At 41.4% G+C, this 15,510-nt stretch overlaps 1 protein-coding gene across 2 annotated transcripts in view; it reads right to left on the bottom strand.

Annotated features, from left to right (window-relative positions):
- LOC125450659 (probable E3 ubiquitin-protein ligase HERC1) overlaps positions 1–15,510 on the bottom strand; it is a 235,586-nt gene that overhangs the window by 76,280 nt on the left and 143,796 nt on the right. For both annotated transcript variants that reach the window (XM_059648883.1, XM_059648890.1), the window contains exons 33-35: positions 15,212–15,304; positions 13,155–13,322; positions 9,011–9,250 (exon numbers count right to left, since the gene is read on the bottom strand). In XM_059648883.1, the coding sequence (XP_059504866.1) occupies positions 9,011–9,250; positions 13,155–13,322; positions 15,212–15,304 (501 nt within the window). The remainder of the gene's footprint in view (positions 1–9,010; positions 9,251–13,154; positions 13,323–15,211; positions 15,305–15,510) is intronic.

Below are 15,510 nucleotides of genomic sequence, written 5' to 3'. Positions count from 1 at the left end.
CATGTCCATCCTGGGCCTCCTGCAGTGCCACAATGATGCTACCCGAAAATTGCAGGAACAGCAACTCATATTCCGCTTGGGAACGCTGCAGCACAATGGTATCAATGTGGACTTCACAAGCTTCAAAATCTCCCCCTCCCCCACCTCATCCCAAAACCAGCCCAGCTCGTCCCCACCTCTCTAACCTGTTCTTCCTCTCACCTATCCCCTCCTCCTACCTCAAGCCACTCCTCCATTTCCTACCTACTAACCTCATCCCGCCTCGTTGACCTGCCCGTCCTCCCCGGACTGACGTATCCCCTCCCTACCTCCCCACCTATACTCCCTTCTCCACCTATCTTCTCCTCTATCCATCTTCGGTCCGCCTCCCCCTCTCTCCCTATTTATTTCAGAACTCTCTCCCCATCCCCCTCTCTGATTAAGGGTTTAAGCCCGAAACGTCAGCTTTTGTGCTCCTAAGGTGCTGCTTGGCCTGCCGTGTTCATCCAGCTTCACACTTTGTTATCTCCACTTCTCTCCTAGCTACCTGACACCGATTCAATCGCCTGGCATGCAAAAACTATTTGACTTTTCTTAGTTGCCTTCGGCACCTTAGAAGTGTAGCCCAGACCTCGAGAAAAGAAAAAAAAAATCACTTTTGCCCTTCCATTAACAAACAGTGATGGATCTATATTTTAGTTTTTCTAAAATTCATTTACACAATGCGAGCATTGCTGGCTAGGTCGTCACTTTTTGCTCATCCCTAATTCCCCAGAGGGCAGTTAAGAGTCAACCACACTGCCGTGGATCTGGAGTCACATGTAGGCCAGACCAGGTAAGGACGGCAATTTCCTTCTCTAAAGGACATTCGCAAATTAGATGTGACTTTCTGTCATTCAACAGTAGGGGCTCAGTGGTTAGCACTGCTGCCTCACCGCACCAGGGACCCAGATTTGATTCTGGCCTTGGGTGGCTATGCAATCTCCATACAAACATGCTTCCCTCGTCTGTGTGGGTTTCCACTGGTTGCTCTGGCTTCCTACCACAGCCCAAAGATGTGTGGTTTAGGCGACTGGTCATGATAAATATGGTGTTACGCAACAGAATTCTTTGAAATAGAAGTCTTGGACTAGAATTAAGGTGCATGGCCTCAAAATAAGGAGAAGCAGATTTAGGACTGATTTGAAGAGGAATTTCTTTACCTAAAGGGTTGTGAATCTGCAGAATTCCCTACTCAGTGAAGCAGTTGAGGCTACCTCATTGAATGTTTCTAAGGCAATGATGGATTATTGAACAGTAAAGGAATTAAGGGTTATGATGAGTGGATGGGTAAGTGGAGCTGAGTCCATGAAAAGATGAACCAAGATCTTTCAGAGCAGGGTCCACAGGTGAGATGGCCTACTCCTGCTCCGATTTCATATGAAAAGTGCATTACAAGTAGGCAAGGTGGTTAAGAAGGCATTTAGCATGCTTGTCTTCATTTATCAAACCTTTGAGCACAGGAGTTGGGACATCATGTTGAGGTTATATAGGACATTGGTAAGGCATCCTCTGGGTACTGTGTGCACTTCTTGTCACCCTGCTTCGGAAGGAAGCTATTAAATTGAAGAGGGTTCAAAAAAGATTTGGCAGGATTTTTATGGGAATGGAGAGTTTGAGCCATAAAAATAGGCTGGATAGGCTGGAACTTATTTCACTGGATCATAGGAGGTTGATGGCTGACCTCAAATAATGAAGAGCAAAAGAAAGATGAATAGTAAGAGTATTTTCCTTCGGGTGGGCAAGTTCAAAATGAGTGGGTATATTTTTAAGGTGAGAGGAAAAATGTTTTAGAAGGATATAAAGGGCAACCTTTTTACAGAGTGGTTAGCGTGTGAAATGAACTGCTAGATGAAGTGGTGCCTGCAGGAACAGTTACAACATTTAAAACACATTCCGATAAATACAAGAATAGGAGCAATTTGGAGGGATATGAGCCAAATGCAGACAAGTAAGACTGGTTTAGTTTTGGGACATGGTCAGCATGGTCTGGTTGAATTGAAGGGTCTGTTTCACTGCTGTGTAGTTCTATGACTCCATCCACTATAAGTCTAAAGACTATCACAAATGCTTCAGCTAGACGACTTCTCATCTTGCTTCCTTTAAGGAAACAGATCCATTATTCAATTTCTCCATTTCAGTCTGCCTGACTGTCCAGATCTGAGCTTCAAATTGGTCCTCCTTTATTCTCAATCAATGACATCATAGCTGCCCCCATTCTAGTTGAAAGAGCCCTTGACTATGTCAATCTATTCCTCCCACTTCTACTCACATCCATTCCTCTTTATCCCTGAACGAAAAGGTTTTCCTTATTGTCACTTGCTATTCAACCAGCCTCCACAGATCATCCTCCCCTATTTCTTCCACTCCTTACATGAGGCCTCTGTCAAAACATCTTCTCTTCTCAGCACTTTGAATGGACTATAACTGCCAACTCATCCTGCATTACTCCTCAAATCAACTTCAAAGCTCCTTCCTCATCCCAATGCACCATCCCATGCAAGCACAGGAGACACAGCAACTGGTGAAATATCAAAATGGTTAAATACTCAAATGGTACTTCCATGAAAGACACATTTACTCGCACTCCTTTTAATTATGATGTTAATATCACTGATTATAATACGAGCACCTAAACGCATGGAACAGTATCATTTTTTAATTGTTTAATTATGTAACCTTGTTCGATAATTTGAGATCATAATCTTCAGTCCCTTTGTTTTTGAATGGCAACCATTTGGGATAATTCGGCTTGAACCCGTTCACAACTTCTCTTGATAATAATCAAAAGAACTGCAGATACTGTAAATCAGAAATAAAACAGAAGTTGTGGAAAAAACTCAGCAGGTCCGGTAGCACCTGTGAAGATAAATCTGAGATAACGTTTCAAATCTGGTGATCCTTCCTCAGAACTGATGATAGCTAGGAAAATGTTGGTTTATATGTAGAAGATAGGGTGGGAGGTGGGTAAGGAGTAAATAGGTGGGAATACAATATTGGTGGACAAGAAAAAAAAGATTGGAACAGACCTTCTTCAATGTGGACATGCTTAGAAGAGATTTGGCATTGAGTTAAATATGAAATAAGAACCGGAAGAACTGTAGATGCTGTAAATTAGAGACACAAGCAGGAGTTGCTGGACAAGCTCAGGTCTGGCAGCATCTGTGAAGAAAAAATCAGAGCTAACATTTCAGAACTGGTGGCCATTCCTCAGAACTCTTTTTCTATCATGTTCGCCTCTGTGCCCATTTCTTTGGGCAAGAGTTCTCTCCCTGTCTCAGAGACCTCTTCGCCCAGCTCCAACACTCTCCCTCCACCTGGAACCCACCCTCTGGCCTTTTACCTGCACTCAAGCTGTTTATTGAGAACTGTCAACGTGACACTGGTCATCTCAATTTCTCTGCCCCCCCCCCCCCCCCCCACCCCCCCACCCCTCACTCAATCCAAAGTCTCCCTCTGAACTGCCTGCACTCCGTGTGCTTAGATCCCACCCTGACTCTGTTATTAAGCCTGCTGACAATGGTGGTGTTGTTGTAGTCTGGGGCACTCACCTCTGCGTTACAGAGGCTAAGCGCCAACTCTCAGAAACTTTCTCTCATTTCCCCCTGGACCATGACCCCAGGATGACACGTCAGGCCATTGTATCTATTACGGTAACTGACCTCATTTCATGTGGTGATCACCCCTCCACTGCCTCCAAGCTGATAGTCCCCCAGCCCTGCACAGTCCATTTCTACCACTTTCCAAGAATCCACAAACAGGACTGCCTGGGCAGACACATTGTGTCAACCTGCGCCTGCCCCACAGAACTCATCTCTTCCTACCTTGAATCAGTCTTTTCTCCCCTACCGATGTGCATCCATGATTCTTCTGATGTTTCAGAAATTCCAGTTTTAGAACCTCCAGTTTGCAGGCTCCAGTACCCTCCTCTTTTAACATGGCCGTACAATCCCTTTACACGTTCATCCCCCACCTGGATGGTCTCAGGGCTCTCTGCTTCTTCCACTGCTTGGCTGAATTTGTCCTCAGCCTCAACAACTTCTCTTAACTCCTCTTTTGTTTTGCCCCCAAGTAAAAGAGGTGGACACGGGTACACGTATGGGCCACAGTTACCCCACAAAGACAGGTATATGCAGAACATTCCTTGTTCCAATCCTATTCCAGCCCCCAGCCACAATTCTTTTTCCAGTATATTGATAATATATCAGTGATGCTTCTCTTCCTTGTCTGGAATTGAAAAGGTTTGTTACGTTCGCTTCCAATTTCCACCCGCCTTCACTTGCACCTCATCTATCTCTGACTCTTTCCTTCCTGGGCATCGGTTTCCATTTCTGGAGATAGATTGGCCACCAATATCCACTATAAACCTACCAACTCCCACAGCTACCTGGACTATACATCCTCACACCCGGTTTCCTGTACAGACTGTGTTCCATTCTCCCAGTTCATCCGTCTCCATTGCAAATGTTCTGATGGGGCCAACTTCAACAAAAGAGCCTCCGAAACATCCACCTTCTTCCTTTGCAGAGGATTCCCAAGCATTGTTGTCGACTAGGCACTCAACCAGGTTTGGCCCATCTAGCTCAAGCTTGTTGCAGTGTCCCAGTGAAGCTCAACACAAACTGGAAGAACAATACCTCATTTTCCGTATGGGGACCCTTCAGCTCTCCGGACTGAATATCAAATTCAATAATTTTACAGCCTAAACTCTCCCATGTTCTAGCCCCCTATGCCACACACCAGGCCTTGTTATTACATTGTCTGTCATTACATGCTACTTATTGTTAGTCACTAACAATCTCCATTAACAGCTATTCACACTCCTGGCCAGATCGTTATCAACTCCTTTGTCTGTTAAATGATTCTCCTCTCTTTGGGCTCTGTCGCCACCTAATGTTTATTCTTTACCCCCAAGCCCCACGATATCTTCTTCATATAAACCAACATTTTTCTAGCTACAGAGATAGTAGGAACTACAGGTGCTGGAGAATCTGAGATAACAAGGTGTAGCGCTGGATGAACACTGCAGGCCAAGCAGCATCAGAGGAGCAGGAAAGCTAACGTTTCGGGTCTAGACCTATCTTCAGAAAAAAAAATCTTTTTTTGAAGGGTCTAGACAACAAACCTCAGCTTTCCTGGTCTTCAGATGCTGCTTGGCCAGCTTTGTTCATCCAGCTCTACACCTTGTTATCTCATTTTCCTAGCTACCATCAGTTAGCTAGGAAGAGGAAGGGTCACCGGACCTCTGATGAAGCGGTTATTCTACTCTGCTTGGAATTTATACTGTCTGGTCCGTTATGGCGAGGACTGTCATTTCCAGTTCTGTTCGGGATGGGTTTGTATATGGGGCCAACGTTTGTTGATTGCAACACAGGTGAAGAACCATGCCTCTAGGAATACCCTGCATGTCTATGTTTGGCTTGGGCTACAATGGTCACCTTGTCCCAGTTAAACTGATGGCCTTCATTGTCTGAGTGTACGAATATAAAGGAGAGCTTGTCGTGCTATTTTGCTGCTAGTTGACATTCGTGTATTCTGATGACTAGTTTCCTTCCTGTCTGTCCAACGTAATGTTTGTGGCAGTCATTGCAGGGCAGTTTGTACAACATACTTAAACTACTAGACTTCTGCCTCACCACATATACTTTGTCTTTAGTAGTCAAGTATACAAACAGATCAATGGTACATCAATGGGGTCACCCATCTCAGGGCTCATCGCAGACGCAGTCTTACAAAGACTAGAATACACTACCCTTCCCTGCATTCAACCTAAACTGTGGATCCGGTATGTAGATGACACATTTGTCATTATTAAATGCAACAAATTAGAAGAGACCCACCACCTCATCAATAGCATATTCAGAGGGATTAAATTCATAAGAAAAGAAGAAAGTAACAATCAACTTATGTTTCTGGATGTTCAAGTTGAGCATATGACCAACAGGGAGTTCTAAACCTCAGTATACAGAAAGGCAACCCGGAAAGATCCAATCCTCAACTTTCACAGCAACGACGCCAACGTCCACAACAAAGCTGCTTTAGGACACTATTTATATGGGCCACAACACACTGCATCACTCTGGAGCTATGCAGGAGACAGGAAGAGCACCGATATAAAATCCTCGCTATAAACGGATATCCCTGAAACTTCATCCAAAGGTGTCTCCTAAACAGACGACAGGAAGAACATAGAACATTACAGCACAGTACAGACCCTTCAGCGCTCGATGTGCCAACCTGTCATACCGATCTCAAGCCCATCTAACCTACACTATTCCATGTACGTCCATATGCTTATCCAATGACGACTTAAATGTACCTAAAGTTGGCGAATCTACTACCATTGCAGGCAAAGCGTTCCATTCCCTTATTAGTCCGAGTAAAGAAACCACGTCTGACATCTGTCCTATATCTTTCACCCCTCAATTTAAAGCTATGCCCCCTCATGCTATGTTTCAATTAAGTCACCTCTCAACCTTCTTCTCGCTAATGAAAACAGCCTCAAGTCCCTCAGCCTTTCCTCCTGAGACCTTCCCTCCATACCAGGCAACATCCTAGTAAATCTCCTCTGCACCCTTTCCAAAGCTTCCACATCCTTCTTATAATGCGGTGACCAGAACGGTACGCATTACTCCAAGTGCGGCCGCACCAGAGTTTTGCACAGCTGCAGCATAACCTCTTGGTTCCGGAACTCAATCCCTCTATTAATAAAAGCTAAAACACTGCATGCCTTCTTAACAGCCCTGTCAACCTGGGTGGCAACTTTCAAGGATCTGTGTACATGGACACCGAGATCTCTCCGCTCATCTACACTACCAAGGATCTTACCATTAGCCCAGTACTTTGCCTTCCAGTTACTCCTACCAAAGTGCATCACCTCACACTCGCGTGCACTCCATTTACTACCTCTCAGCCTAGCTCTGCAGCTTATCTATGTCTCTCTGCAACCTACAGCATCCTTCGTCACTATCCACAACTCCACCGACCTTAGTGTTGTCTGCAAATTTACTAGCCCATCCTTCTATGCCCTCATCCAGGTCATTTATAAGAATGACAAACAGCAGTGGACCCAACACCGACCCTTGCGGTACACCACGAGTAACTGGTCTCCGGGATTAACATTTCCCATCAACTACCACCCTCTGTCTTCTTTCAGCAAGCCAATTTCCGATCCAAACTGCTATGTCTCCCACAATTCCATTCCTCCACATTTTGTACAATAGCCTACTGTGGGGAACCTTATCGAACGCCTTGCTGAAATCCACATACACCACATCAACCGGTTTACTCTCATTGGAAGGCACAGCTTGCCCTAACACACTGGCTACACTGCTATACATCAAGAACGTAACGGAACTAATAATACGACTCTAAGACTACTAGGAATCTTGGTGGCCCACAAGCCTACAGCCACTCTACAACAAACACTTACAAGGATCAAAGTCCCCATTCCCACAACATGTAGAACCAAAGTAGTTTACAGAATACCAATCAACAACTACCGTAAACGTTACATCAGACAGGAAGGAAACTAGGTATCAGGATACGTGACATCAGCCAGCGCCAAAAGGCACTGTGAAATCTCCTTAATATCAGTACACTTAGACAATGAAGGCCATCAGCTTAACTGGGTAAAGGTAACCATAGTAGCCCAAGTCAAACATAGACACACAGGGGAATTCCTGGAGGCATGGTTCTGTAGCTGTAATGCAATCAACAAACATATAGAATTGGGCCCCATATACAAACCTATGCAGATCAAAACCAGAAATGACAGTACTCACCATAATGGACCAGACAGTATAAATTCCAAGCTGAGTAGAATGTCACTTCTTTGGGGACTTCACTGATGATGCACCTAGCAGGACAACAAAACATCTGAACAAAAACAAGCCAGCTCAGCAAGCAAGTCAACAATTGGATTATCAACATTCCAGGGATTACCACTGCTGAGAAACTGAACTGGATCAGGCATATTAAATACTGTGTTGACGAGGGCAGGTCAGAGGCTAGGAACCCCAGTGATTAACTCAGCTCCCAACACATCACACCCTGACCAGTATCAACAAAAGTACAAGTCAGCAACTTGATAGACTGTTCCTTATTTGCCTGAATGTGGACCAAAGCGCAACACTCTCCAGAAAAAGCAGCCTGCTTGACTGGCACCCGCCTAACAGCTTTAACATTCATTCCTTTCACCACAGCCAGACAATGGCAGCACTATACACCATTCATAGGACACACTGTCAGCAGCATCTTCCAAACCCACGACCTCTACGACCTAGAAGGACCAGTGAGGCAGATATATAGTAGCACCGTCATCTGCAAGTTTCACTCCAAGCTTATATCATTGACCAAATTACCAAAACCTTCACTGTTGATTTGTCAAAATTGTGACTCCCTTCTTAACAGCATTGTGGGCGTACCTGCACCCAAGGTTTACAGAAGTTCATGAAGGCAGTTCATCATCACCTGCTCAACAGCATTTAGGCCTGGGCAAAAAATATTGGCTTAGCCAATGACACCCACAATCCATGAATGAATTTTTAAAAAATAAATGTAAAGCTTCATTGAAAATTCATCAAATCCAAATTTAATGAACAATTGTGTGACCGCAAAATCTGGCACAACAACACATTGGCGGTTTCAACTACTGTCTATACAATTAAACTACACCAGGAAAACAATTATCTTTGACGAAAGTCATATCATACTTTCTACAAAGCATCAAAAGTTATCAAAATGCTATGTTATAAAGAATCACTATCTCTCAAGCACATAGGGAGCTTTTTAAAACAAAATTCTATTTGATTTTCATTGATACTGTTATATAACAGTATAACATTTTGATTAAATTTTATTAGCTTATTGAAAAAAATAATCAAAATGTTATACCGTTATATAATTTATCAATGAAAATCAAATTGGATATTGTTTTAAAAAGGTCCCTAAGTGTTCGAGAGATAATAAATCAAAGGTATAATTTTCTTACCTCACCATTCTTTCCAAATGAGATTGTTCTTGCTTCCACATCCAGGACACAAGTTATACAGTCTCCTTGAGTATAACTAGGTAGGACACAACTTTGCTCCCCACAGTGGTAGAGATTCCCACTGTAAGCTCTATAAAGCCACATGTCCGATGTTGTACGATGGTTGAAATCTCTGATGGGCCATCGTGATACTCCAACACAAGTACCCTCATTACCTTTATTCTCTCTGGTTATGTAAAACTGCACAAATTAACAAGAAAAATGATGAATACATCACCGTAACCTGAATCAAAAAGTTATGTAATGCTTTGCTATAAATCAAAAAAGTTACGATAAAATTATGTTTTACTTGTAAATATCTTTACCTGAATAATTAGTGGGTCACTGGTAGCGCAAATGTCGGATTAGAAAGCCCATATATAAAAGTGATTATCCTTCAGTCAATGACATTTTGTTAACAAATTTGCAATGTCTTGAGAAAGCATGAGACCTTATATATATGCAAGGCTTTTTAAACTTGAAAATCCAATGTGTAAAAGGTTTTTAGCAGGCCAGTGTCATGACCCAAATGCAGCATGGGGAGACATACACTGAGAACTTCATTATGCTTCTAACTCTAAGTAGCACACCTAACCCAAGGAAACAGCATAGTATTACTGTCAAGTGAAAATGGGAATTTCAAATAGGTATTCAAGCTGACACAACACAAAGATGTTAGATTGCCTGATTTCCTAGAGGCTTGATACTCCTGAAAATGAAAACAGGATCAGGATTTTGAAATCAACAGATTTATTTTATATCAGTCTTATGACTGCTTAAACCAAAAGTGCATAACATCAAGTCACTGACATTTAGCAGTGCAATTTGTTCTTCAATGTCTCTTTGATGGAGAAATAAAGTACAAAATTAATTTCACAATTTATCAGCCATGGGATATTATTCAAGCGCTGTACTGGCTGTGGACTAATGCTTATTCATAAAAGTGAAAGTATTCTGCTGTTTTGGTAGCATCAGAGCATGAGCGACTTATTTGCCTGCCACATGGATAAATGCGAAGATATCAAAGCCGAACAGATGTTGATGGCACATAACATAAGAAATAGGTGCAGAGTAGGCAATTCAGCCTCTTGAGCATGGTCCACAATTCAATACAATTGTGGCTGATCTCATCTCTGCCTCCAATTCACTTTCCAGCCCGCTCTTCACTGCTGTTCAATGTATCAATTATTAAAAATCTGTTCACCTCCTCAAATTGTTCAGAATCCTGACATTCTCCACACTCTGGGATAGTCCTTTATTCATTCATTCACAGGATAAGGGCATCACTAGCCAGGCAGCATTTATTGCCCATCTGTAATTGCCCTGAGGGCAGTATGAATCAATCACATTGCTGCGGGTCTGGAGTCACATGTAGGCCAGACTAGGTACGGAAGGTCGTTTCCTTTTCTAAAAGGGCATCAGTGACCCAGATGAGGTTTTCCTGACAATTAGTAATGGATTCACGATCCTCATTAGATTCTTAATTCCAGATATTTATTGAAATTAAATTCCAACATCTCCCATGGCCGGATTTGAACCAAGGTTCCCAGAACACTATCTGGGTCTCTGGATTAACAGGCCAGTAACAACACCACCAGGCCATCACCTCCCCAAGATTCCACAGATTCACAACTTTTTAAGAGAAGTTATTCCCCTCATCTCAGTTTCAAATCTGTTAACTCTTATCCTAAAACTATGACCTCTCAGTCTAGATTGCCCCATGAGAAAATATTGTGTCTACTCTGTCAATCCCCTTTAGCATTTTTTCCCCCCTCAACCAGATCTCCTCTCATTCACCTCAACTCTACACAGAATGGCATATACTGCCCTCTCTCTCGTTGTAAAGTCGATCCCTCATCTCTATAATCAATCTAGTGAAACCCCTCTGAACTGCCTCCAATGTAACTACGTCCATCTTACAGTAAGGGGACCAAAATTGTACATAATACTCCAGGTGCGGTCTCAGTTATGCCTTGGACAATTGTGTTGACACTTCTGTTTTTATACTCTATTCCTTCAGAAATAAATGCCAAAATTCCATTTGCCTTCCTTACGACCTATTGTATCCATATACTAGTTTTCTGTAATTCATTCATGAGGACTCCCAGATCGCTCTGAAGTTTCTCCATTTAGACACTAAGTTGACCTTCTATTCTTCTGACCAAAATGGGGAACTTCATACTTAAATTTCATTTGCTAAATTTCGGTTTATTCACCTAATCTATCCATATCTATTTATAAATTTCTTATTTTTTTATGGCAACTTACGTTACCACCTATTTTACTATGATCTGCAAATATGGCTATTGTACATTCTATGCTTGCATCCAAATCATTAGCAGAGTATAAATATTTGTGGCTTAGGGACTGAACCCCGTGGCACTCCACTAGATATAGCTCGACAACCAGGAAAAAATACATTTATCCTGACTCTCTGCTTTTGATTCATTAGCCAATCCTCTATCCAAGCTAATAAATTACCCCAATTAAGCTTTTATCTGGTACCTTATCAAATGCCTTCTGGAAATCCAGATATACCACAACCCCGTTATCTACTTCACATCTCTGAAGAACTCTAGCAAATTATTCAAACACGATTTACCCTTCACGCTGACTCTCAGCACAATATACCAGATAATTATCAGAAGGAACTGTCAACCATCCCTAAGCTGTGAAGTTTTGTTAATCAATATTAATCAATGTCCATAGAATAACAAAATGATACAGCCGTCAAAGTTCGGTCAAAGCAATAACTGAAGTTTGTTTAACGTAGATATAAAAGCAGAAATGAGGAACAACAAAGATATATTTCCCAACCTACATGTTGCATCAAGAATCAAGAGATTCTGATATGAAGTAATCGGGAATGTCTAGAAACACTAGCTGCAGAGTAAAAGATGTCACATTGGGCCAACAGCTAAGAATGGAGGGTTTGATAAATCTTGAGTGCCACTCTCCAAATTAAAAGTTAATTATTGTTATTCTTTCCATACATAACCATTAATAAAGTCAATGTCAACTTTACAAATTAGGTTTATATCTCTTCTTTTTCGATCATTCCTACATGTTTAATGTTTGATAAGGATTGGGTAGAAGTGGTCATTCATTTCGCAAAATCAAATATTCCCTACAATAGTTAGCAATGCTTTATTGTATTATATGAAGTCTAGCAAGTAAATACTGTATTTATAAACTGATCAAAGGGTAAACGATGGAAGTAAAAGTTATAGTAAAATAACCTTTCAAACAGTTTGCAGTTAACATAATCAATGTATAAACATGTTACTGCTAACAAATCAGATCTTTAAATGACTGAAAATTACTAACTGATGGCAAAAATGTTTAGATTTAAGACTGTGAGATGTCATTATTTAAAGTTATGAAATTGAATAGGTGTAACTACTAATGTTTAAAAAACAGGAAGCCAATTACTGATACTGATATAACATTATGAGTGGTTTTAGGCTTCATATCTAACCACGAGCTGATATTGGGGGGGGGTCCAGAACAGGTTTTCAAGAATGATCCCACAGTTGAAAGGTTTGTCATAAGAGGAGTGGTTGAGGACTCTGGGTCTGTATTCGATGGAGTTTAGAGGATGAAGGTGGGGGGGGGGGGGGTATCTCATTGAAAGGTAAGGAGAATACTGAGGGGGGCTGATGGGGGTGGGGGGGAGTAGGGGAGAAGAGTGGAGATGTGTCAACTAGTACCAGAGACTAAGATCCAAAGGCACAGCCTCAGAATGAAAGGATAATCTGTGAAAACTGATCGGAGGAGGTTTTTTTTAAGCCAGAGAATGGCTAATCTGTGGAACTCTCTGCTGCAGCAGGCTGTTGAGGCCATTTAAGACAGAGATAGATAGGTTCTTGGTCAGTAAGGGGATCAAAAAAGTTTGGGGAGAAGGCAGGAGAATGGCGTTGAGAAACATATCAGCCATGAGTGAATGGTGGAGCGGAACTGAAGGTCAAATAGCTCAATTCTGTTCCCATATCTTATGGTCTTGTGCTCTTATGATGTAATTGGAAGATAGATTTTAGTGTTTACATTATAATTGTCTGATTGTTTATAATTTAATAGCGCTGGCAGCTTTAAATAATACACTTGCCTTCCAATGGAAGCATCCAGATGTTATAGCAGTTGTTGCCAATCCATATCCTTTGCCACCTGCACCATGAGATAAAATATTTCCAGATTCCAAATTACAGCAAACCATTTTATCTGGATCAAATGAAAACTCTTTAATGGGTATGCTGTCATCCTCTTTATCCTCTGTCTAAAACAAAAGCAAAAATGGAGACAGTAAAGTTCACATTCAGACCTATTAATCTGAAACAAATCAAGTCCGGCCAAATTTTTATTGTGAGTTTGGAGAATATTCCTGAAACCATTTAGATATTTTCTTCTTTAAGAAAGTATAAAGTACTTGCACATGCATACATTAGAACAAGTTTGGAACTCTCTTCCCTTCAACTGTTAAATTTAAATCTAAGATAGGCAAATTTTTAGTAAGCAAGAGTATTAAGGGATACGGGCCTAAAGGCAGGCAAATGGGCTTGTACCATAGACCAGCCATGATCTTACTGAGTGGCAGAGCAGCCTTAAAGGGCTGAATGGCCATCTCACATTTCCATGTTAATGAATGCCTCAACTACCGTCCAAAGTGCTATCATTATGACTGTGGGTAAACTTCCTAGGGAAGTAAACTCTTGCGTGTTTTAAATAAATTTAGAGGCCAATATCTAAGTAAGTTTATTTAGTCAGGGAGGTTGTGGAATGGATAGAAAGCTGACTATATAACCCCAAACAAAGTGTGTCATGTGCCAATTTTTTTTGCCCCACCGGGCTCCCATTGTAAGTGATTTTGAAATGGTTTATTCTTTTAGCTGCTGGAAACAAAAAGCCCTAGGAGGAAGTAAAAAGCCTTATGACGACAACATAAAAATACAGTTAACATAAGAATAAATGTTCCTGGAGATTTCACAGAAACATTACAAAGCAAACTATGACATGAAGACACAAACAGCTGTTTGGGCAAATTATTATTAGAACATTACAGCACAGTACAGGCCCTTCGGCCCTCGATGTTGTGCCGACCTGTCAAACCAATCTAAAGCCTATCTAACCTACACTATTCCATGTACGTCCATATGCTTGTCCAATGATGACTTAAATGTACCTAAAGTTGGAGAATCTACTACCGTTGCAGGCAAAGCGTTCCATTCCCTTACCACTCTCTAAGTAAAGAAACTACCTCTGACATCTGTCCTATATCTTTCACCCCTCATTTTAAAGCTATGCCCCCTCATGCTTGCTGTCACCATTCTAAGAAAAAGGGTCTCCCTATCCACGCTATCTAACCTAATCTAACTAAATGACTGAAAGCTTAGTCAAAGGGGTAGGTTTAGGAGGGGGCAGGGGCTGGCAAGGGTCAAGAACTGATTTAGAAAACAGAAATTGCTCGTGAAACGTAGCAGGTCTACCAGAATCTGTGGTGAGAAAACAGAATTAATGCTTTAAACTTCCAGCATCTGCAGTTCTTTGTTTTATTCAAGAATTGATCCTAAATGATAACAGAGACTACGGTGATAACAATGTGGGTGTAGCAACCACATATCACTGTGCTCTGTACCTCAGTGCTTATAGTCTCCAATTAAATGTATGCATGCATGCGCTTCAACCACTGTGTTACTGAGTGCCAAACAGTCAAAGGTTTCTTTTCTATATGCATCATATATTGATGACCTTTAGTTTTGGTCTGGTGGAAGCATTGTGTCTATTCTATCAAAATCTTCTGTAATTTTAGAAATATGTTAAGTCCAACCTCAATCTTCTTTTCCCAAGAGAAAAGAGAGTCATTCTGTTAATCTGAGATAACAAGGTGTAAAGCTGGATGAACACAGCAGGCCAAGCAGCATGAGAGGAGCAGGAAAGTTGGCGTTTCGGGCGTGGACCCTTCTTCAGAAATATTAATTCTGTTAATCATTTCCCTAATAGGTTAAATGGTTGATTGAATGGTCAATTTTAGTGTTGCAGCTTCTTAATTGTTGCTGCAATGTCCCATAGGACAATTCATTGTGAAAAAGGTATTGTACAAACTTGTTTACTCTGTTCTGCTACTAAAATAAACCAGTTCTGAATCCTAAGAAAATATTTGTTTTGTACCTCATTTGTTTTATCTACTTTTTCCTTTTTGCTTAAAGCAAGTGGCATTTCCCACATACAAGTAGAAAGAGAACTGAAGAGCCGCTCCAAGATCTGAAAAGAAAAAAAAAGGCAGCATTGGCTTTAAACAATCATAGTAAAACAGTAAATTGTCAAAAAAAATTGCACCACATACAGTATTTTAGCAAGCTTAAAAAAAACTTATTTAGATGAGCGTCAGGTATTAGAGATCAGAGGAGCATCAATTTTGCTGGATACCCATGATATCTCACACCGACAATTACAGGTAGGGAGATGGT

The sequence above is a fragment of the Stegostoma tigrinum genome, chromosome 1 (genome assembly GCF_030684315.1).
Source record: "Stegostoma tigrinum isolate sSteTig4 chromosome 1, sSteTig4.hap1, whole genome shotgun sequence".
Classification (NCBI taxonomy): Eukaryota; Metazoa; Chordata; class Chondrichthyes; order Orectolobiformes; family Stegostomatidae; genus Stegostoma; species Stegostoma tigrinum.
This window is presented reverse-complemented; position numbering and strand designations above follow the sequence as displayed.